Below are 21,618 nucleotides of genomic sequence, written 5' to 3'. Positions count from 1 at the left end.
CCCTGTGCTTTACCGAAAACATGTTGCAACAGATTGAATGCAGAAGCATTGTAAGAATCCATTTGTCTTCTATTAAGCCAGACATTGAAGAGTTTTGCAAAAATGCAACACAATGTCACTCTTTCCACATTTTCAAATTTTGCTTTGGAAAAGATATTTTCCATAAAAATGTTATTTCTGTTAACATTTTATATGATTACTATTTTAAAATGAATCTAAAGTATTAACTTTTTGTTCTAATTTACAATATGGTAAATAATATAACTCATATACAAGAAAGATTTGGGGGTCCACAATTTTTTTTAGATAGAGGTGGGAGAGAGGGAGACAGAGGATCCGAAGCAGGCTCTGTGCTAACAGCAGAGAGCCCAATGTGGGGCTCGAACCCACAAATCGTGAGATTGTGACTTGAGCCGAAGTCAGAGGCTTGACCAACTGCGCTGCCCAGGTGCCCCCCACATTAATTTTTAAATGTGTAAACAGGTATTAAGGGGCCTCTGGGTGACTCAGTGGGTTAAGCGTCCGACTCCTGATTTCGGCTCTGGTCATGATCTTATGGTTCATGGGATCAAGCCTCATGTCAGACATCACGGAGCATGCTTGGGATTCTCTCTCCCTTTCTCTTTCTGCCCCTTACCCTGCTCGTGCTCCCTCCCCATCCCTCAAAATAAATTTTAAAAATGTGTAAACAGGTACTGAGACCAAAAGGTCTGAGATCAGCTCCTAGAGGAAAAGCCTCCAAGGCAACCCCAGAAGGATAAAGTAAACAAGAGCGGACTAAAACGCTCTAGTGCAACCCTGAGGATCCCCCCCTTTCCTAAGCTCGACCCTGTAAATAAGAACAGGCATGCACAGTCACCAAGCCATGGAGTCATAAAGTTCCTTTCCTGATCTGGAAGCTTGGAGAGGTTACTGGAGGAGCTGAAAGCCCCAACACACTTCACAATTCATTTTCTCAACACGTATGCGTGGACACACATGGTGGACAGCCACCAATTCCAGATTTCTTGCATGGCAGTCATATGCCCCTGAATTAGGTGCTTTGAATTACCTGTGCCATTCAATACTCATAGCATCTTATAGAGACCTTATTAAATCCACTTTATATATTAGGCAAGGCAGGCTTAGCTCTGTAAGGTGTCCAAAGTCTGTTTTAAGTAACAGAACAGGGATCTGAATAGAAGTCTTCGTAGCTTCTGTTCTTCCCACTAAGCCATACTGCTTTTCCTGTCTCAGATAGTAAGTCAGCCAAAAACCCTGAATCTGACCAGCTTTACCAGACAGAGACAGCTAATTCATCAGATGAGAACTGTGAAAAGCCTGTTTTAGAATTTAGGCTCTCCAGTTAGGGGTAGGCTAGGATGTGGTTGATTTAGTTGTTTTTCTTTTTAAAGATTTTATTTAAATATTTTTTCTTTACTTTTGAGAGAGAGAACATGGGGGGAAAGGGTCGAGGAGGGGGACAGAGGATCCGAAGCAGGCTTTGCGCAGACAGCAGCAAGCCAGATGTGGGTCTTGAACTCATGAATCATGAGATCATGACCTGAGCTGAAGTTGGACACTAACTGACTGAGCCACCTAAGTGCCCTCCCAATTTTTTTTAAAGTAATCTCTACACCCATCGTGGGGCTCAAACTCAAACCCTGAGATCAGTTGAAAGCTCCACTGACCAAGCCAACCAGATGCCCTGACTTAGTTATTTCCAAAGACCAAAGAAGGTCTTCATTCACATTAACATTCATGTTTATGAATGTCCATTTATTTTTGAGAGCGAGAAAGAGAGAGAGTGCGTGAGCAGGGAAGGGCTCCGAGCTGACAGCAGAGAGCAGATAGCCAAATGCCGGGCTGTAACTCACCAACCATGAAATCATGACCTGAGCTGAAATCGGACGCTTAACCGACTGAGCCACCCAAGTGCCCCACAAACTTTCAGTAAGCACCCAGTCAGAATATTTCTGGAAGGATACAAAAGCAATTGGAAACAGTGACTGCTTCTGGAGAAAACTGAGTAACCAAGAATCAAGGGGACAAGGAAATTTACTTTGCATCATATGCCTTTTGTATCTTTTTATGGTTCACCATATGTAAGAATTACTTCTTAAAAAAAAACAAAAAAACAAAACTAATAGACACACACCAGATGGGCACAGCCCAGTCTGTAGTATCAGCAGAGTATGGTGGACTCTTGGTCAGTAGAATTCTGTCTGGTTCCCAGAATTTTGAATTACTTGCCAGCCCTACTCACGTTGAGAGCTCTGTAGTGGAAGATGCCAGAGTGCAATATGAAAGCAGACATTTAGAAGCAGTTATCCAAAGTTTAATAAAAGTTTGGAGGCTTCCAGTGGGGCACCCGGGTGGCCCAACTGGTTAAGCATCCGAATTCGGCTCAGGTCATCATCTCACAGTTCGTGAGTTTTCTCTGCCCTTTCCCTGCTTGCGTTCTGTCTTTCTCTCAAAATAAGTAAAACATTTAAAAGCAAAAAAAGTTTGGAGGCTTGCAGGAGACTCACTCAAGTGAATGGACATCTGCAAATTTGATGAAAAGGTCAGTAGGAAACTGCTTAATTCAAAGTCATTCCAGGAAACATGCTAAAATCCTCAGGCCTGAACCTTGATAGGGGACGCCCACCTATGTGGCATTCTTCAGTCCCCATTTCCTGCAGCAGCCGAAACAAATACAACTTCCCTTACATCCTCCCCTTCATTCAAGACCCAGCATCTGGGGCACTTGGCTGGCTCAGTTAGTAGAGCATGGAACTCTCAATTTCAGGATTGTTAAGTTTGAGCCCCACGTTGGTCACAGAGATTACTTAAAAAGAAAAAAGAAAAACCCAGCATTTATAAGAATTCCCCTGAGAAACTTTTCCCCCAGCTCCTGCAAACAAACCACTGCCAATCTCCTATAAAAAAGGGAAAGTTTGCTAAACTCTCTGTTTTACATGTGGTATCTCAGGCATTGAGTCTGACAACTCTTTATTTCCATCTTATAAATGACAACACTGAGGCCCAGAGGTTAAGCAGTTTGCCCAAGGTGACACAGCTGGGAACTGACAGAGCTGGGATTAGGACTCACATGTGATGCGGAGCTCCTGTTCTGGACCCTGCATTATTACTCACATGGCTCAGTATAAGCATTCTGGTATGATTTGGTTGCCTGTCGGGGCTGGTGGTGGGAATCACAGCTCTCAAAGCTCTGGTCTAACATTTGTAGTGAACAGGTTGCTGAAAACAAGTCAGCGAAGGCTAACTCATAGGAAACATCATAATTTATTGATGAGAATTACGGCTGGAGCCTTGGGCCCAGCCCAGGTATCAGAATATGTCACCCTTACCATAATCTGGTATGGAATCTGACTTTTATGCAATCTTTGGGGTATTAAGTCATGTGTTGTTTGAGAATAAAGACAAAATTCAAATTAGAAAAAAAACTATAGATTTTACTGTTTGCCCTACTCACTTACTAGTAATGATAACATAGCTGCCATGTATGGGGCACCTACTCCATTTTATGTTCTGTGTGTATATGTATACTTTACATACATCCTAATCCACAATTCCCCGGAGTTTAACAAGAGCCACCTCAGAAATACACATGCACACAAGACCCGAAGAGGTCTCTCTCCATTCTTACTGCATCACGGAATCTCCAAACAAGGGGTGGAAACTAATGTTAGCAAGCAGCCAAGTGACTCCTGAGGTCAGAAGAGTCTGGTGGACCACTTTAGTGTTCACGTTTCACAAAGCATTTTCACAAAGAGAAACATTTTTAGCTTCTCACCTAGACAGCGAAACAAGCTCACAAAAATGACTGCCCAAAAACCTGAGCAGGATTTGAATCCAAATCCCTCTGGCTTCAGAGCCAAGACAAGTACCATTCTGCCTACTCTGAAGTCAATGCCTGAGTCAGAAAATGCATACTCAATTTTGTAGTTTGTGATTCCGATTCCATGGACTTCTTTTGCAAAACGTCATTACCTCGTTCAGTACAAAGCAAATCTTAGGTTGGAAATACAAGTAAACATCAATTACAGTACTAGCATTTGTACAGTTTTCAGAGTCCTCAGAAAGAACCTATGTGATCCTGCCATTTCCCATGAGGCGGGACGGCAGCACAGGTTAGTAACCACGGGCTTTCCTACTGAGAAAATGGAAGCGCAGAGCTAAGTAACTTGTTCAAAGGCTTAGGAGCTGTCCTGTGGCAGAAATGGTTGACAATGCTCTTCCCACTAAGCAGCACTACTGCTACAAATGTATGGTTTCTTCTCCCCCGTACACACGTCTAGTCTCTTGGCTGACTCCGGGAAAGGGCAGACAGGGTGAAAGAATGGACACCAGGGATGGGGGGCTGAAGCGGGATGGGAATGGTCTTTGATGCCAGGGAGGTATGGGTTAAATACTAACTCCATCTTTATATTCTCTGGGATCTGGACAATTAATCTAAGGTCATCTTTCTTCATCGTTCGAAATGGGGAATAGCAGACTCAATCAACATTTACTAAGAAATTCCAATGTGCCTAGCCATGTGTCACTAGAGGCATTTTCTTTTTATGCATTTTTATCATTTGTGCATTTTAATCAATAATTTTTCACAGAAGCAAGGGAGGATTTTAGAGACGGATCTGGGGCTAAATCTTGAAGGGTAACTAGAAGTTATGTAAGGAGAAAGAGTTAGCGGTCCCCAGAAAAAGAGAGAGGTCATTTTAGGGGTGCCTGTCAGTTCAGTGTCCAACTCTTGATTTCAGCTCAGGTCATGATCTCATGGTTCGTGAGTTCAAGCCTGTGTTGGGCTGTGTGCTGTCAGCACAGAGCCTGCTTGGGATTCTCTGCCTTTCTCTGCCCTCCCTTGCTTTCACTCTCCCAAAATAAATAAACCTAAAAAAAAAAAAAAGTTCTATTAGGCCCCAGCTATTTTCTATGATATATGCTTAACCAGCTTTTTTTTTTTTTTTAGTGTTTATTTATTTTTGAGAGAGAAAGCCTGAGCAGGGGAGGGGCAGAGAGAGAAAGGGACAGATGATCCAAAGCAGGCTCTGTGCTGACAGCAGAGCCGGATGCGAGGCTTGAACTCACAAACCATGAGATCGTGACCTGAGCCGAAGTTGGACGCTTATCCCACTGCACTGCCCAGGCGGCGCCCCCCCTAGCTCTTCTTGTTCTAGCACACTTCTTGCAGAACTTCCAAGGTGTCACAATTACAAAGAAACACAAAAAACTCAACAGCCAAGGACTCTAAGGGAAGAAAGAGAATGCCAAAACTAACACTGAACTAGGCCAGGAGGTAGCCTAACCATATGAGAGAGAACAAATCAGTGACACAACTCCCTGGGCCATTTCAAAGGTAAGCAAGGCCCTTCATTCCTTCCCCAAGATAAGGAGCCTAAGCCCCAAACCAGTTTATACTGGTTCTTGGGCAGGCCCAGAGCTTTCCCCAGGTCCAACAGTTACCTCTGCCTCATTAGAATGTTAAAGTCTCCACCAGGGCAGAAATGATCTTCATGAACACAGCATACCATGCACAAACCGGCAGGCTCCCTTAAGACAAGCGAGCAACCTCGTGCCCACCCGTACCGGTGATGAGGACTGAAGCTCCCCTTTCCGAATACCCATCCTAGCCCTAAATAAAAGAAACCCACCCACCCCTACTCAGGGAGTCACAGATTTCAAAGTCATTCCCTGTGATTCCCTTATTTGCTGCAAATAAAGTTTCTGTTGTGCAGCAGGTCCACCTTGGGACGCCTGGGTGGCTCAGTCGGTTCAGCGTCCAACTCTTGATTTCGGCTCAGGTCGTGGTCCCAGGTCTGTGGGGTCAAGCTCTGCGCTGGGCTCTGCGCTGAGCATGGAGCCTGCTTAAGATTGTCAATTTCTCTCTCTCAAAAACAAAATAAGAGAACAAAAACAAAAACAACACAGAAAACAAAAACGAAACAAAAAAACCACAACTCCACCTGGTGCAGTCTCTATCTGTAACTCCCCAGGGAGTGAACTCACATTAGTTTGGCTGCAGTTAGACCTGGAGTGTAAAACCCAAGATGCCGGTGGGGGCAGGAAGATTGGGTACGCGAGTGGAGCAGGCTGTGTACAGCAGCCAGCCCCAGGCTCCACACAGATGAGGCTATGCCGGATCAGGGCCCTGTGCAACCAGACAAAGCAAGATCCGCATTTCTCTGTGCAACCTCTCAAGTTTCAAGTGTTGGAAACTGACTTCTAAGAAATCATGAAAACAACAGAAGGACGAACATAATCTGTGGGCCACATCTTGCCTACAGGCTGTCGTCAGTTTCCTGAGTTAGCCCCAGGGGAGAGGAAGGACATTGCAGTCAGTCAGAAATACACTTGCAAAGTCAAGAGCTTGCTAGGGGACCTTGCCTGGTCAGGGAGCTATATGACGTTTGGTTTGGTTGGAGCATGAGGGAGAGGAAGCTGGCCGGACAGCAATCCAGCAATCCGTCAAGACCTGAGACACAGGCGTGCAAAGCAGCGCCAGCCACTGGGTGAGGCCCTGTACGTGCTGATTCACGTGACATGACGACCAAGCTGAGTGGGATACACCCCAGAATTAGGAACAAGAGCCCTGCCCCGTCTATGCCGTCAGCGCAAGGGCCCAGGGAAGCAGAGCCGTTTCACCAATGCTATTCTGCTGCTCCGTATGTTATACACACATGAAAAAATGGCATCAAGGAAGTGACAGTAGGATGGATCTTATCTACAAAACAATGCAAATTCCCTTCAGAATTAGGAAACATTTTTAACCATTATTCATAAAGTTCTTAATCAAAACAGCAAAAGCGGATTTACAGAGCTACATTATCAAACACAAGACAGGACGGAAGTATCTGACAGACATCTTGAAACATGCCAAAGGAATACACACCAGGCTAAACATCTACCGTTAAAACACGGTTGCACAACAGGTTACAGTCACTCCTGCATTTTCTCAATAAGTTCTTCCTTATATTTGCCTTTCTCTTTTCCAACTTGTCGAGATTTGGCTTTGCGTTCAAGAATTTTCTTCCGATCTTTGTCCAGTTTTAGCCTGGTGATAACCACCTGTTAGGAGTGAGAAAGTAGATCTTTATTTATTTTTTTAAGTGGAAAGGACTTATAACCATATCATTATTTTGTACAGCAGATCTTTTCCCACCAGTAGTAGTTTGGATGCCTTCTGTTACCCAAATTCCAAGGACCTAGGAGACCAATTAGTTCGGTGATAACAATTACCATTTGGGCTGGGAAAAATGATACCACCAACATATTTCTGGTTTGTCTATAATCCCTTGGCCGGCAAAATGCACTGTTTAAAAAACATCAGCATTTCCATCAGCTAAGTGGGCAACAGCGATCATAAGGATAAGTAAGACCCCAACCATCCTGCCCTTATCTGAAACTCTGGAGGAGGAAGACCCTAGAATATAGTGCATGGAATGGAGTGCAAATGAGGAACAGCACATTCCCCAGGAAGAGATGCTCTCTCTCCTCCCTCTGGACCCTATCTAGTAGGAAAGGGAGGTCTGGAACCCTCCTGCAACTGGCTTGAAGGCAGAACCTTCACCAAGGATGACAAAATGGACAAGAGGAGAATCAGGATCCTTCTGACATCACCAAGCCAGTGACTCAGTCAGGCCTGCTCCCAGTCCCTCTAGAAGTCCTTGCCTGGGTCACCTGAGCAGATGCTGGCAACACACTGAAAACTTACGGCAGCGCCCCGCTCCACAGCTGCCGCCCGCCCGGTCCCACCATACCTTGCTGGGGTGAATGCCCACGTGAACAGTGGTACCATTGGCCTTCTCCCGCTGCACCCGCTCGATGTAGATGACATACTTTTTTCTGTACACCTGGACCACCTTGCCTATTTGCTGACCTTTGTAGTGTCCTCGAACCACCTAAAACACAGACAAGAAACTGCAACGAAACTAATTATCAGGAACACACAGACTAACATACAACGTTTTGTAACAAAGCAAATTAACCCTGGCAGTCAAGAGTCAGCTTTTTTTTGGGTATATTCCTGCTCTGTAGTGTTCTAAGTCAAGCGAAAATTCTTCGTTTGATTTTTTTTATTTGAAAACAAAAAAAAATTCCTTGAACTAGGATGGGTATCACAGAACTAGTTCTGAGAGTAACAAGGTATAATCACTACACACTCAAAACTACACAATCTTATATATCAGTTAAATAAAACTATGTATCTCAGTTAAATAAAAATAAATAAAATTTAAGAAAGAAAAAACAGAATCACTCTCAAGATCTAAATGGAGAAGAATGGTTAAAGATGTTATCCTGAGATTCTCACACAACCATTTAAAACCCATGCTCTTTTTTTCCCAATGTTCTATTTATTTTTGAGAGAGAGTGTGTGTGTATACGAGCAAGGGTGGGGGAGGGGGGTCACGCTAGGCAGAGACAAAGGATCCAAAGCAGGCTGTATGCTGACAGCACAGGGCCGGATGTGGGCTCAAACTCATGAACTGTGAGATCATGACTTGAGCTGAAGTCACATGCTTAACTGACTGAGCCATCAGGAGCCCCTAAAACCCATGTTTTCAAAGAATAATTTATGACCTAGGAAAATGCTCAAGATATGATCGTTTGAAAAAAAACAAAGCTTTATATGAAATACAGTCTGAATCTTGTGTTTCATATATATGGCATATGACGGAATGGAATATATTCAAATGTCAATAACTGTTGCCATTAGGCAGGACATAGGATTACAGAGATCTTTTCTTTTCTCTATTCCATTCAAGTGAGAGTGAGTGAGAGAGAGAGAGAGAGAGAGAGAGAGAGAGAGAGAGAGACAGTCCTAAGCAGGCTCCATGCTCAGAAGGGCTTGATCCCATGACACTGGTATCATGACCGGAGATAAAATCACTCAACTGACTGAGCCACCCAGACACCCCAATTACAGATGGCTTTTTAAAAAATGCATATTCAGGGTGCCTGGGTGGCTCAGTAGGTTAAGTGTCCGACTTTTGGCTCAGGTCATGATCTCACAGCTCGTGGGTTCGAGCCCCACGTCGGGCTCTGTGCTGACAGCTCAGAGCCTGGAGCCTCCTTCCAATTCTGTGTCTCTCTCTCTGCCCTTCTCCTACTTGAGATCTCTCTCTCAAAAATAAATAAACGTAAAAAAATTTTTTTAAAAATGTATATTCTTCCAGGGGTGCCTCAGTGGCTCAGGAAGTTAACTGTCTGACTCTTAATTTTGGCTAGCGTGATGAGCTCACAATTCATGGGACTGAGCTTCACATCAGGCTCTACTCTGATGGTATAGAGCCTGCTTGGGATTCTCTCTCCCTCTCTCTCTCTGCCCTTCCCTTGCTTGTCTGCATGGGAGTTCTCTCTCAAAATAAACATTTAAAAAAGAAAAAATTTACATTCTTTCAAATTTCAAGATTTCTATAATTAACACAAATATTTTATAGTCACAAAAAACTAAAATGTTAAAATCTCTTGGGCTATTTCTATGTACTAAAAATCTACTACTTGGGATGCCTGGGTGGCTCAGTCAGTTAAGTGTTCGACTTCAGGTCAGGTCAGGTCATGATCTTGTGACTCACAAGTTTGAGCCCTGCGTTGGGCTCTGTGCTGAGCCTGGAAACTGTTTCGGATTCTGTGTCTCCCTCTCTCTCTCTGCCCCTCCCCCACTCATACTCTGTCTCTCTCTCTCTCTCTCTCAAATATAAAACATTAAAAAAATATATATACTACTTCCACTCCAATGCAATTCAAAACTAATAAGATTATGGTTTCCCTGAAGGCACAAGCCTATTAAACACGATATAGTTGATGCTGGTAATAAACATAGAGAAAATACCACATATAAATAAACTACAGAATCTCAATACTCCTAAAATGTCTATTTAGCTTGTTCAACCTACTTATCAAGGTGATTTTCAGGCTGAAGATCATGTCTCACTGTAACTCCACCATACCCTCTATGACCAGAGACTCTTACATGGTAAAGTCTACGAAATAGCCTCTCTTAACTATCATCAAGACTCAAAGAAGATGTTAACAAAACACCCGGCTAAAGGAAACTGGACAAACACTAGATGCAGTGAGGAGAGGGGAGGATAAGACTAAACTAACTGGCCTGGAAAGGGAAGAGAGAAGAGGCAAGGATGGTATCCAGAATCTGGCTGGGCAACTTGATGGATAGATATGCCTTTCCCAGGTGCATGGAACATGGGGGAAGAAATGTATTTCAGGAGAAAAAAATTTAGTTTGGGAACATGTTGAATTTGAGGCATCTCATGATACTCTAGTAGAGAATTCCATACATAGCTGGAAGACCAAGTGGGTCAGCAATAAAGGCCTGGGAGTCATGCAGAGACGGCGATTTGGAGCCTGATGTGGCTCAGGGTGCTGGTGGTATGAGGGCAGAATGCAGAAATCCGAGGAAAAGCCAACATTTTGGAAGAGCTTATAAGGGAGCTTGGAAGTGGCCAGAGAATGGGAAACCAGGGAAGTGTGGGGTTACAGTAGCCAAAAAAAAGTCAAATGCCATGGAATGGTCAACTGCAGGAAGGATAAAGGGACAGTGTGACAACAAGCTGGCCACTGGTGATCACGGCTGCAGTGCTTTCAGTGGAGCAGAGAGACTGAAGGCGTTTACAGTAAGACATCATTGTCCCATCATCTTCCCACGCAGGTGAAGGAGAAGGTGGGCAACAGTCCCAAGGAACCTGGCTGTGAAGAGGATGACAGAGAATATATACTAAAGGGAGATGTGAAGGTAAGTGATAAATTTTTTATGTTTAAAAAGAGAAAAACATGAATGTGTCGAAATGCTTTTGAGAAGGAACAGGTATGGAGGAAAAGTTAAAGGTAACTATACAGAAAGGGGACAATGGATAGGAGAATCTCAAGGGAAGAGAACGGAAGACCAGTGTACACAGTGCATCAGCTCCAGACAGAAACAGGAACATTTCTTTCTTTCTTTTTTTTTTAATTTTATTTTTTTTATTTCTGAGCGAGCGAGAGAGACAGCGTGAGCAGGGGAGGGTCAGAGACAGGGAGACACAGAATGTGAAGCAGGCTCCAGGCTCTGAGCTAGCTTTCAGCACAGAGCCTGACGCGGGGCTCAAACCCATGAACCATGAGATCATGACCTGAGCTGAAGTCGGACGCTCAACTGACTGAGCCACCCAGGCGCCCCAGGAACATTTCTTTCAATACAACACGAGAGCGCAAAGGTGGCAAGGGTGGAAGCGGAGGTGAGCCAGAGGGTATGGAGCCAGGAGCTCTGAAAGGCTGACAGCTGTACTTTCCTCTGTGAAGCAGGACAGATGGTCCTGAGCAGACAAAAAAGCATGTGAAATTCGGAAGATCCCAAAGGAGAAGAGGCAGTTTCAACAAACCCACTTGGGACTGCTCTACTCTTCCAGTGGACTCAGACCTGGATTCCTGGCCTACACACTGACTTGCCTTATCTATCATTGAGCCGGACTTTCAGGTTCCTCCTCTCTACAGTGAAACAAATTCTACCTCACAGACTCTGAAAAACTGGCCACATCTTCTCCCCTGCCCTCCTTTTCTTTCTTTCACATCTTAATTCCATCCACTCAATAATTTTTTCATTCATCCAACAAATAGTGGCTGTGCCCCCGTGGGTGCCAGGCTCTGCACTGAGGTCAGGCAACAAAAAAAGGAAGTTCTTTGGCCTCATCTAAATGTAATGGTGAGTAAGCAGTTAACTAATAAATATGCAAATATATGATCACTAACTGGAACAGGCCATCGGGGAAGTTACTAGGATCATTAACTAAGGTGACAGCTACATGGCTTTATGTGTGCTCAAGCTCGCCTGTGCATTTTACTGCATGTAAATTCGCTTCAGTCCTATTTTTCTTTCATTTGCTGAAACATTGAATAATTCACTAACATTGCACAGAAGTACAGTAACCAGTGCTAAGAGGAATGTTGGAATGATTGAATAGGCACAAAAAATCAGGACTACAGAAAGTTCCAGACTTCAGAAGGGGGTCTGTTGGGGGGAGAGACCTCACACGTTTTGAAAGAGGTATTCATTTGGTTGCAAATGGACATGGGGAGCTCTCAGACAGACATTGTGAAGGGTGACCTTCAGAAGATCTGGAAAACTGCCCTGTTGGCCAGATATGCCAGTTACTTGTGGTAGCAAGTGTTTTTGTGCAGATAATGAGTTCTGAAAAACCAGTCCAAAAAATAAGAGGACCGTCAAGAAGGAGCAGGGATATCCACCGAACTGAACACGCAGATTTGGAGATGCATGTGTCAAAGTGAACACCACAACTCCAGGGGGGTCCGGGGGCATGTGCTGCAGAGAGAGAAGAACTGGGCAAGGGTAAATGTTTACAGGCGAGAGGGGAGGGGGCTTTGCAGGGAAGAGAGAACTGGCCAAACCCTCATGAGGAGAACACGGCTGTGGCCCTGAAGCCAGGAAGGACAGTATTCTGATGGGTGTCTCCTTGGCTATCAGTCACAGCTCCTCTGAGCTTAACCTGAACTTGCCTTGAGTCCTCAAGAGTTATCAAAGGCAGAAAAGATGGGTTCCTCCCATGAGTCCGGCTTTGAATCAGTGTCTTCAGGGAGAGAATAGGTTTCAAAATTCTGACCTTGAGAGTTAGGGCCAGAGACTGCCCTCTCCAACCCTGCTGGCATGTGGCCGGCAGTTCACATCCATCTCAGGAGGCAGCCCAGGCTTCAGTCATTTCATTCCGGCTCCATGAGCAGAGTGGTACAGCAAAAGGTCCAGCCTGGCTGAAGGCGGAAAGGATCCCCGCTGTGACGGCGTGACTCGGCCGCCTCTTCTAGAACCACACCTGGACCCTGGGCTCAGGGACGAGTGCACGCAGGCATTGGCACAGGCGGCTGTGGAGGAATGAGGTCCCGAGGAAGATGAGCGCCAGCTGCTCCAGGCTGAAGGACGCGTGCTCGCAGCCCTGGAATGGGATGCCGACGGGGCAGCCATGCCTTTGGGGGCTGCAGATGGGCCTGGCATGCCTCAGTTTAAAGAGAAATAAAATCAAATTTTGTTCACTGCTATGAAAGAAATGTAAATAAAGGATGTTATGATAGAATATTGATTAAAGTATCTGGAAAGGCTTTTCTGAGGAACTCACATTTAAGATACTATTGAAAAATGAGGGGTTAGTCAGGTAAAGGGGAGAAGGAAGAACATTCCAGGCAGAGGGAATATTCCAGGCAAAGACAATGAGGGAGGAAAGACCAAGATGCACTTAAGGACGTAAAAGGCCAGTGTGTTTGAAGTACAGGGCAGGTGGGCATAATAGGGTAAGATGAGGTCGGAGAAAACCAGGACTGGCCTTGTCAATGATTTTAGGTTTATAGTAAGCAAGCAAGCAAGCACCACTGATAGGGTTTAAGTAAAACCTGATTTGCAAAAAGTACCACTCTGTGAAGAATGCCTGACCAGGGTTAAGAGCAGAAGCTGGAGAGATCTTGATCTGAAATGGAAAAGAAGGGGTCAGATTCAAGACATATTACAGAGACAGAATCAGTAAGATTAAATAACAGATTAGAAACGGGTTAGGAAGAGAGAGATGTTAGAATTTAAAGGTTTATGGCATAGGCAAGTGAAAAAAAGAAGCATTGTTTACTGAAGTGTGAAAGATGGAAGAATCAGATTATAAAGGCAGTAGCAGTTTTTTGATCAAGAGTACTCGCAAGTTAGAAGCTTGAGACTATGAGCTTTTTAAAATGTTTATTTTTGAGAGAGCGCACACAGGCATGCGGGGTGTGTGTTGTGTGTGTGTATGTGCAGCAACAGAGGAGGAGAGGATCCAAAGTGGGCTCTGCACTGACAGCAGAGAGCCCCATGCAGGGCTTGAACTCATGAACTGTGAGGTTGGATACTAACCGACTGAGCCACCCAGGCGCCCCTGGGATGACTATGAGATTTTTAAATAAAGATGCTCAGCAGATAGTCAGATCTACAGGACTAAGCTCAGGAAAGTGGTTGGCCTGGGATATAAAAGAGGGCATTGTTAGCACAGGACAGACATTTAAAGCTCTCAGAGCAGGTATGATCACCTACGTAGATGAGGTGTCAGACCAGGTGCAAGCCCTGACTAACTCCAGCATTTAGAGATCAGAGGAAAAACAGCCAGCAAGGGAGTCTGAGAAGTCAGAAGTAAACTGAGCCCGAATGGTTGCAGAAGCCAAAAAGACAGACTATTTCGAGAAGTGAGGCAGTGCTACCTATGCGAAATGCTGCTGACAAAGTTAAGGATGCTGAGGCCAAGAAGCGTCCACTGGATTGAGTCATAAACACATTACTGACCTCAGCCAAAGCAGTTTCTATATAGTAGTGACAAAGAGATCAGATGCGAGAGGCTCTACGCGTAAACACGAGGTGAGGAAGCATAGGCAACTCTTTTGAGGAGGCTGGCCATACATGTGGAACAGAGAGTAGAAACTGGAAGGAAATGTGGGGCTGGGAGAGAACCTAAATTTTCCAGTTCTCTTGCAAAATCAAGACTGACAGCAAGGAGCCTGCATTCCCTGTGGCAGCAATGGGCTGAAGGGACACCACTATCTCCTTCAAATGAATCATGAGCTTTCTAGTTATCATCTTCTTGCCATCACCCAAGTTCTATTTTGAAATCTGCCTGTCCAGCCTCTATACACATTTGCAATCCCCCTGTTCTAGAACATGGGTGACGGGAAGGATCTAGAATCTCTGATCAAACTGGCTTTTCTTCCCACTCTATTCCTGTCATTTGCTCGGGCTAAACTATCCTCTGGTTTCAATCCTCTCCTCAAAATGTTCCTCAAACCTTCAGGGAGTCCCAGTGCCTTAGAAGTTACACCAAATTCCTTAGCTATCCCGTTAGATTCTCTAAAACAACTGTTCTCAATTAGGGGAGGGAAGGGAGTGGATTTTGCCTCCCCCTCCTCCCAGGGATATTTGATAACATCTGGAAATATTTTTATTTCGTTCATCTCTCACTCTCCTTTTCTTAACCACACATCCTAAGCTCTAGGAAGAAGAGAAGGCTTCTACGTTCTCACACGGGTCATTCTCTTGCAGAATTTCACGCTTCTGACTCGCTGCTTCTCTATTCTCTCTGCCAAACCCAGTACCACCAAACGCCCCGCCTCCACGAAACCCAGTGATACTGGTAGCACTTTCTCCTGGAGAATCTGGTTCAAAGAGCCACCCTGAGCAATGCTTGGCAAACATGAAGCCAACGGACTAAGTCGAAAAGGCAAGGTTTGCTTGGCTGGTGTACTGTTACCCTAAACAACCATGACTACTAAAGAACTGTGTCTGAGTGCTCTCCATTAAGCTGAGTGGGCACACTCTGGTGGCGGTGGACCCAGCTGCAAGGTGACCCGCCAGTCCTGAGGGCACGGCTCCCCCACGACCAAACACACATGGCCTTCTTAGGCAAAGCCGGCACCAGAGTGACACGCGTCCGGACGCCTAGAGCCCGCGAACCTGGACCTCGTCGTCCTTGCGGATGGGCATGGAGCGGACGTTGTACTTCTGCCGCAGCTCCTTGGAGAGCGGGGAAGACATGATCTTCCTGCGCACGTGCGAGGGGGCGTTGAAGTGGCGTTTGCGGTTTTTGCTGCGGTCCGAGGTCACGAAGGGGTTGAACTTCATGCTGGCCGTCTGCAAACAGAGGCGGGGGAAAGAGTGATGGATGCTCAGTCGGGTACCACGGCCCGCTCTCCATCCAGGACACTCCTCTCATCCCCGCGCCAAGTGCCCTGCGGGAAGAGAATGGGGCGAAGGAGGGGTCTGGCTGTGACACAGGTATGAGTTGGGAGCGCGTGCCTGACCAGAGGGGTCGTGGGAACAAGGCGGCAGCGGGGCCTCGAGGCTCACCGCCAGAGCAAGGTGTGGGCGGCTGGGGAAGAATGCATGCTTGGAGGTCACGCAGAGATACCTACGGAGATGGGCGGCCCCGCGGCACGCTGGGCGTAGATTCCAGTGGGGCGGAACGCTTCTCGCTTGGACACAACACCTGCCTCTCTACTCACCTTGCACCAGATAGGCTCAGACGATGCGCGCGCAAGACCGGAAGTGAGTCTTCCTTGCCGCGCAAGCGTAGAGAGGAAGCGGAGCCCCTGTCCCGTGAGAACGAGACTGAATGGCGCCCCCTACGACTTGGGGTGGGATCGCAATGCCTCCTTCTAAGGGAGCCATCCCAGGGCTGTGCCGCTTTCGGGGGTCAAGCCTGAAACCAGGAAGAGCTGGCACCGCCGGGGAGAAGGGGCATACTTCTGTAGGGCCTGCCATAGAGGCCTACTGGTGTTTTAAAAATCGGTACACCAGTAGTCTCTTTCTCCTTCCAAGCTTTCTTTGCCTGTGTTACCCTCTGCCGAGGGGATCTAGGCATGTGAAGGCTTCATGATGATCCAAATGCAGTCGGCTGACTTGCTTCTTTAGAATCAGCGAGAAGCTTGTTCAAATTGAAGATTTTTGTGCTCCATCACAGTCGTACGAAACCACGCAGTGGTAAGTCGGGGTTTTAAAGCAAGCACTCCCCTCCTCCCGCCCACCCAAAGATTTTAAGGTGCGACAGTATTTCAGGGGCGTTGAGAACCAACCACTTGGTCTTGCAAAAACTTTACCCCAGTGTCTTAGCCCTGTTGCGGAGAGCTGGGGTTGTAGAGGCCGACCTGGACCCAAGTGCCTTTTCATGTGGCTGGACCTCGGGGAGATGGCTCCTTGTTTCCGAGTCTGTTTTCTCATCTGTGAAGTGGGGATAATCTTATACGTGCCTCCCAGAAAAGTTATGAGGACCAAATGAGCTAATCCATTGGGAATGTTTATGTCTGGCGCATAGCTCTCAGTTACAGTAGGCTGTTATTCCTAATGAAAGCAGAGGCCTACGTGTGGGCTTCCTCCAGGCAGCCCAGAAGCCGGCCTCACATCCTTGAGTCCTCACATTCAGACTTTCACCATTAACTACTCGATGACGCAGACTGTAAAGCTTTCTGTGTTTGAAGGAAACACATTCAAGGCACCCTGGGGAAAAGCCAGCTGGGCCTCTGCCGTTCCAGCTCCTCTGGAGGTTGAGGGCAGCTGCCCTGCCTGGCTCACCCCCGCCCCGATCCCAGCCCCTCCCTCCAACCCGCCCCCGCCCCGATTCCAGCCGCTCCCACCCGCCCCCGCCCCTATTCCAGTCCCAACCTCTGGTCCTCCGCGTTCCCGCCTCGCCCCGCCCAGTAGTGTCCTAGCCCCGCCTCCCCTCCCTGGAAGGCCGCCCGGAGACGCGGGCGCCACCCTGCGGCTAGTCAGGCTCAGACACCGCGCACGCTTGGCAGCTGGGAATGAAAGGTTTTTCTGTTCCTAGATTTTACATAGTTCATATGTATTAAGCACCTACTTTATGGCACATGTCAGAAGCCTTTGTGGTGCTCAATTAACAGGCGGCCCGAAATTCAGAGAGAGGGATGTCTTGCCAGATTCGGGCAGGTCCCCTGCTTTCTCCGTTTTAGTGTCCCCGGGCATATGGTGATGCAATTGTTAAACACCAGCATTTACTCTTACTCACGATCAACCAGGACATCTGCCTTGATCCCTGAACCTGATGGGTCCTATTTTAGGTTTCATTCCAGAACCGTTGCAGTGCGTGTTGGAGACTTCTGGCCTTGATGGCCAACATCTGGCCTGTTTTTAGAAGCCAGGGCAGCAGGGTGAGCGGTGCCAAACTTGAGGCAATAGCAATTGAAACGCTACCCATTGTGTGTGCCCCAGACTCCAAGAGTCAGGAGGTTGGAGGGAGAAGCACAAGAAAGGAAGACTTTTACGTGAGGTGATGAAGTGTCAGCTAAGCTATCATGGTCATCATTTTGCGATACCAGCTCAACCTTAAACTCGTAAAGCTGTAGGTCCGTTATAGCTCAAAGGTGGGACCAAAAAAGAAAAAAGGATGTCACTCCCCACGGGCAAGGCAGGAATAGAAGCTGTTATGACTGACTGCTCATAGAAAGTCAGAGGGTTCTCCTCAAGCAGCCCTTACAGTGTTCATCAGACCCAAGGTCCCCTAGCCCCGCGCCCACCCATAAGTTCATTCAGTCTCTCACTGGCATAGCTTATTTGCCTACTCATTTATTCCAACATTCATCCACTTGTTCATTAACTTATCGGTAGGTGCTAGTAATTTAGCCCATAGCACGGGCCTCCATCAAGGAGCTCTGGTGAGGAGGAAGTTCTATCTAGTCCCTGATTACAAGGAGCCCAGAACCTCACTGGTGCGGGACAACCATGAGGACAGACCCTCACAGCCCTGGATAATCGAGGGATATTCATGATCAACCAGAGTGGGAGGCAATACTTTACACCGCTTCTCCCATGGCTCAGTAAAATTAAGACAGGTGCAATGACATCACCAGTTAAGATCACGAGAGCCTGAGTCTTTGTCACTCTAATGAGGACTTCTTGCCTCACATCGACTCTTGGAAACTGCACGGGAACTGCCCCAGAACCTAGTACAGTGATAGCGCAGAGGAAACGCCTGGGAAATATTTTTATGTCTCAGAGGCAGAAGGGGGTATGCTGGGGAAATATCTGAGCCCTGATTCTGACTGCCTGGGTTGGGATCTCCATCACTTCCTGGCTGTGTAGGTCTGGGTAAGATACTTAGCCCCTTAGAGGTCATTCACTTTCCTCATCTGAGAAATGAGAATAATGATACTAGTTACATCATTGGTTTGGTGTCAGGATTAAATGAACCCTTAGCACAAACCTTGGCTTTACAAAAAAGCACTTAATAAATGGTAGAAATTACTGTTTATTTAATGAATGGATAGCAATGGCTAATCTTATTTGGCTGAGCATTCAATGTCAGGCATTGTGCTAAGTTTTACAAATACTACCTGACTTAATCTGATAAACAGTCCTCTGAATTGGTCCTTTTTACAGGTGAGAAAACAGGTCCTGAATGAGATGGGAACAGAAAGTGAATGTGATTCACCATTACATCCTCAACATGCTTATTGTTATCTTGTAGCCAGTGCATGACGAGGTCCACAGTCAGTAACATAGGAAGAGGTCTATTGTGGAAAAGAGTAAACTACAAAATAATATTAACAGCACGATCCCCTTTTCTTTGTGGGAGGATATCACTAAAATGTTAACAATGATTATCTTGGTTAGTGGAATCAGGACTCCCTTTAATTTTTCCTTTTTTCCTTTTTGCTCTTCTGATTTTCCTCCACTGGGGCCATGAGCATGTCTTATTTGTGTAATTAAAACCATGTTTTCAGGGCCTTAAATTTTTAAGATTTCCAATATTCAATTTAGCTTCCTTTGCAGGCTGTTCAGAAAAGAAAACAAAAAACAAAGTACCTTCACTACTTTCAATTCCCTCCCTTTTTGGGGGGGGGAGTCAGGGGTCATTTTTCTCTTTTGACATGGACAAGATGATCTTGGGGGACTGAGGCAACCCATACCCCTGCGTCAAGCGGACAGGAGTTTGAATTCCAACTTTGCCACCTGCCAGCTATGGGACAGAGGAAAGTTACTAAATTTGTCTTCTCCTTTGTAGAAAGGAGGTAACATCCACCATGCAGGACTGCTGTGAGGATAGAGAAAGACAAGGCCTGAACAATCACTCCTTGCTGGCACGTGGAGAATGCCCACCCACGGGTAGCTATTTCTACAGGAGTTATGATAAAAATAACTTATTTCGGTCAGAATAAAGTGCATAGCTTCATCACTACATGACTGACCAAAGACAACTGCTGGGGAGGGAAAAAGGTCCTTAATGAACCAATTTCTTAGGAAGGGATTAGGACTTGAGAAAACGTGTATCTTTGTCCCTGGCAACAATCTAAAATGAATTTGTGACATACAGTAGTAAGAATCCATTGGAGCTGCCACTTCCAAGCCCCACTGCTACACGACACTTCTCCCCAAGCTTCACACCCCCTCTGATACCTGCCCACCCCAGGCACACGGGCTGTGGGACTTGAGCTTCTCTCTTGCCTGATGCACCTCTGTAACCTCGCCCCTCATGCAACTGCAAGCCCCCCCCCCCCCCCGCCTCGCCCCACGAGAAGCCATTCCTACCTGAGCCACCGCAGCCCCCAACCTCTCACCTCCCCTCTAGGAGGCTGCACTGTAATCCCTGAGAAATCCTCTTATGTGAAAACATAGTTGAGAGAATTGGTTTAGGAGAGAAATCATAAAAATGACACATACCTTAAATGTTTTATGTCTGCTTAAAAAACATTTGCCAATCTTTGGACCCTGAAGCGAGGTTTTTTCATTGAGAAACCTCCCGTCTGAGGTCACTTTCTTCGCATAAACCTTGTTCTTACATAAACCCACTTGAGAGAGTTCCAATTTTGGGTTCATGTGGAGAACTTAGACCCTTTCCATGCGAATGCAGAATCCTCAAAGACACCCCACCACCACCACCCCAACCCCTTCCCCCAAGTCTTTTCAGTAAGAGGTGTGGCTCATATTTAATTCCGGAGTATTTTGAGGAAGGGGTGGCTACTCACCTTTAGCAGGTCTTTGCAAAGTGTACAAGTTAGTTGTACTAGATTCATTTTTCATTTTTTCTAAATGTTTATTTTAGAGGGAGGGAGACAGAGCACAAGCAGAGGAGGGGCAGAAAGAGAGGGAGACACAGAATCCAAAGCAGGTTCCAGGCTCTGAGCTGTCAGCACAGGGCCCCACGTGGCCCCAAACTCATGAACTGCGAGATCATAACCTGAGACAAAGTCGGATGTGTAAGGGACTGAGCCACCCAGGCGCCCTGACTCTTTCATTTGTTAATCCTCTTTCACTGGTTAATCACATCATGACAGCATAAATCATGACAGCTGGCATACAAAGGTTTGGGCACACGTAATTGACCACCGGCAGGCAAATTACTCTGGACCTTCAGCTTTGAGTGTCACAATAACTCTAGTATCCGGATGTTAAAGAGAGAATCTGTGAAGTTTCTTGCAGCGTGGTTCTCTGCCATATTCATCCCTGATGAGTGATCCACGTTCATGCCATTCCAGGTGAGGGCCTTGAAGAAGGGGACAGCGGGATGGTAAACAGCCATGGAAAAAAATCTCCTTCTTGGAGCTGGACTGGTCCCTCTTTGCTGAGCTTAAGGCTGACCAAGGACTGCCAGGTCCTTCCTTGGAAATCAAGGAGAATTTATGAAGCAGCTTTAATTTATTGCAGCCCTTGGTTCAAAGCTGAGGATAAACACGTTAGTTAGCCCTGTTCTCAAAGAGATTATATTCTATTTTGAAATACCTCTACGAAACAGCTCCCGTTTTTGAAAATTTACCACACACCCCTTTGCCGTGTACATGAGCTCCTTCTCATCCAGTGGGACTTCCTTGTGCATACTGTAGATCTAATTTCCATAACAGCCCTATGAGACTGTTTTATTACTCTCCCCATTTTCACCCGAGGAAACTGAGGTGCTGAGTGGTTAAGAACCCGACCTGAGATTACACAGCTAGAAAACGGCAGTTCCAGGAATATTCTGTAGGGATTCAATAAGGGAAGGGCTGGTTCCAAGGGATCTTGACTTTCCGATCATCCTCACGGACCCTTTCCACGTTTCCCAGTGTTTCCCCTCTAGAAGTAAGTCCTATTTTGACTGTGAGCCCAGCCACCATCCAGTAGAAATAAACACACAACAACAG

At 46.2% G+C, this 21,618-nt stretch overlaps 1 protein-coding gene across 5 annotated transcripts; it reads right to left on the bottom strand.

The window, feature by feature from the left end:
• Positions 1-6,627: 6,627 nt before the first annotated feature.
• Positions 6,628-16,032, bottom strand: RPL26L1 (ribosomal protein L26 like 1). Of its 5 annotated transcripts, none has more exons than XM_039235743.1 (4): positions 15,991-16,032; positions 15,443-15,619; positions 7,740-7,880; positions 6,628-7,047 (listed from the first exon to the last, which is right to left on the bottom strand). In XM_039235743.1, the coding sequence occupies exons 2-4, from the start codon at positions 15,608-15,610 to the stop codon at positions 6,919-6,921; spliced, it is 438 nt and encodes a 145-aa protein (XP_039091674.1). In that variant the 5' UTR covers positions 15,611-15,619; positions 15,991-16,032; the 3' UTR covers positions 6,628-6,918. The 5 variants fall into 5 exon arrangements, with proteins under 5 accessions (XP_039091674.1, XP_039091676.1, XP_039091673.1 ...); XM_039235745.1 differs by lacking the exon at positions 15,991-16,032 and adding an exon at positions 15,897-15,984; XM_039235742.1 differs by lacking the exon at positions 15,991-16,032 and adding an exon at positions 15,901-15,984.
• Between the last annotated feature and the right edge of the window lie 5,586 nt (positions 16,033-21,618).

The sequence above is a fragment of the Hyaena hyaena genome, unplaced genomic scaffold, assembly GCF_003009895.1.
Source record: "Hyaena hyaena isolate Hyena2069 unplaced genomic scaffold, ASM300989v1 scaffold_102, whole genome shotgun sequence".
Lineage (NCBI taxonomy): Eukaryota > Metazoa > Chordata > Mammalia > Carnivora > Hyaenidae > Hyaena > Hyaena hyaena.
The sequence above is the reverse complement of the archived record's forward strand: the minus strand, read 5'-3'. Positions and strand labels throughout refer to the sequence as shown.

What these genes read in the sequence shown, in the direction of transcription:
- RPL26L1 (XM_039235743.1), bottom strand. Translation starts at nt 15,610, where the DNA reads ATGAAGTTCAACCCCTTCGTGACCTCGGACCGCAGCAAAAACCGCAAA. An exon ending in GCAAGGACGACGAGGTCCAG is followed by an intron (nt 7,881 to 15,442) that starts GTTCGCGGGCTC and finishes TCTGTGTTTTAG; the next exon opens with GTGGTTCGAGGACACTACAA. An exon ending in TGGGCATTCACCCCAGCAAG is followed by an intron (nt 7,048 to 7,739) that starts GTATGGTGGGAC and finishes CACTCCTAACAG; the next exon opens with GTGGTTATCACCAGGCTAAA.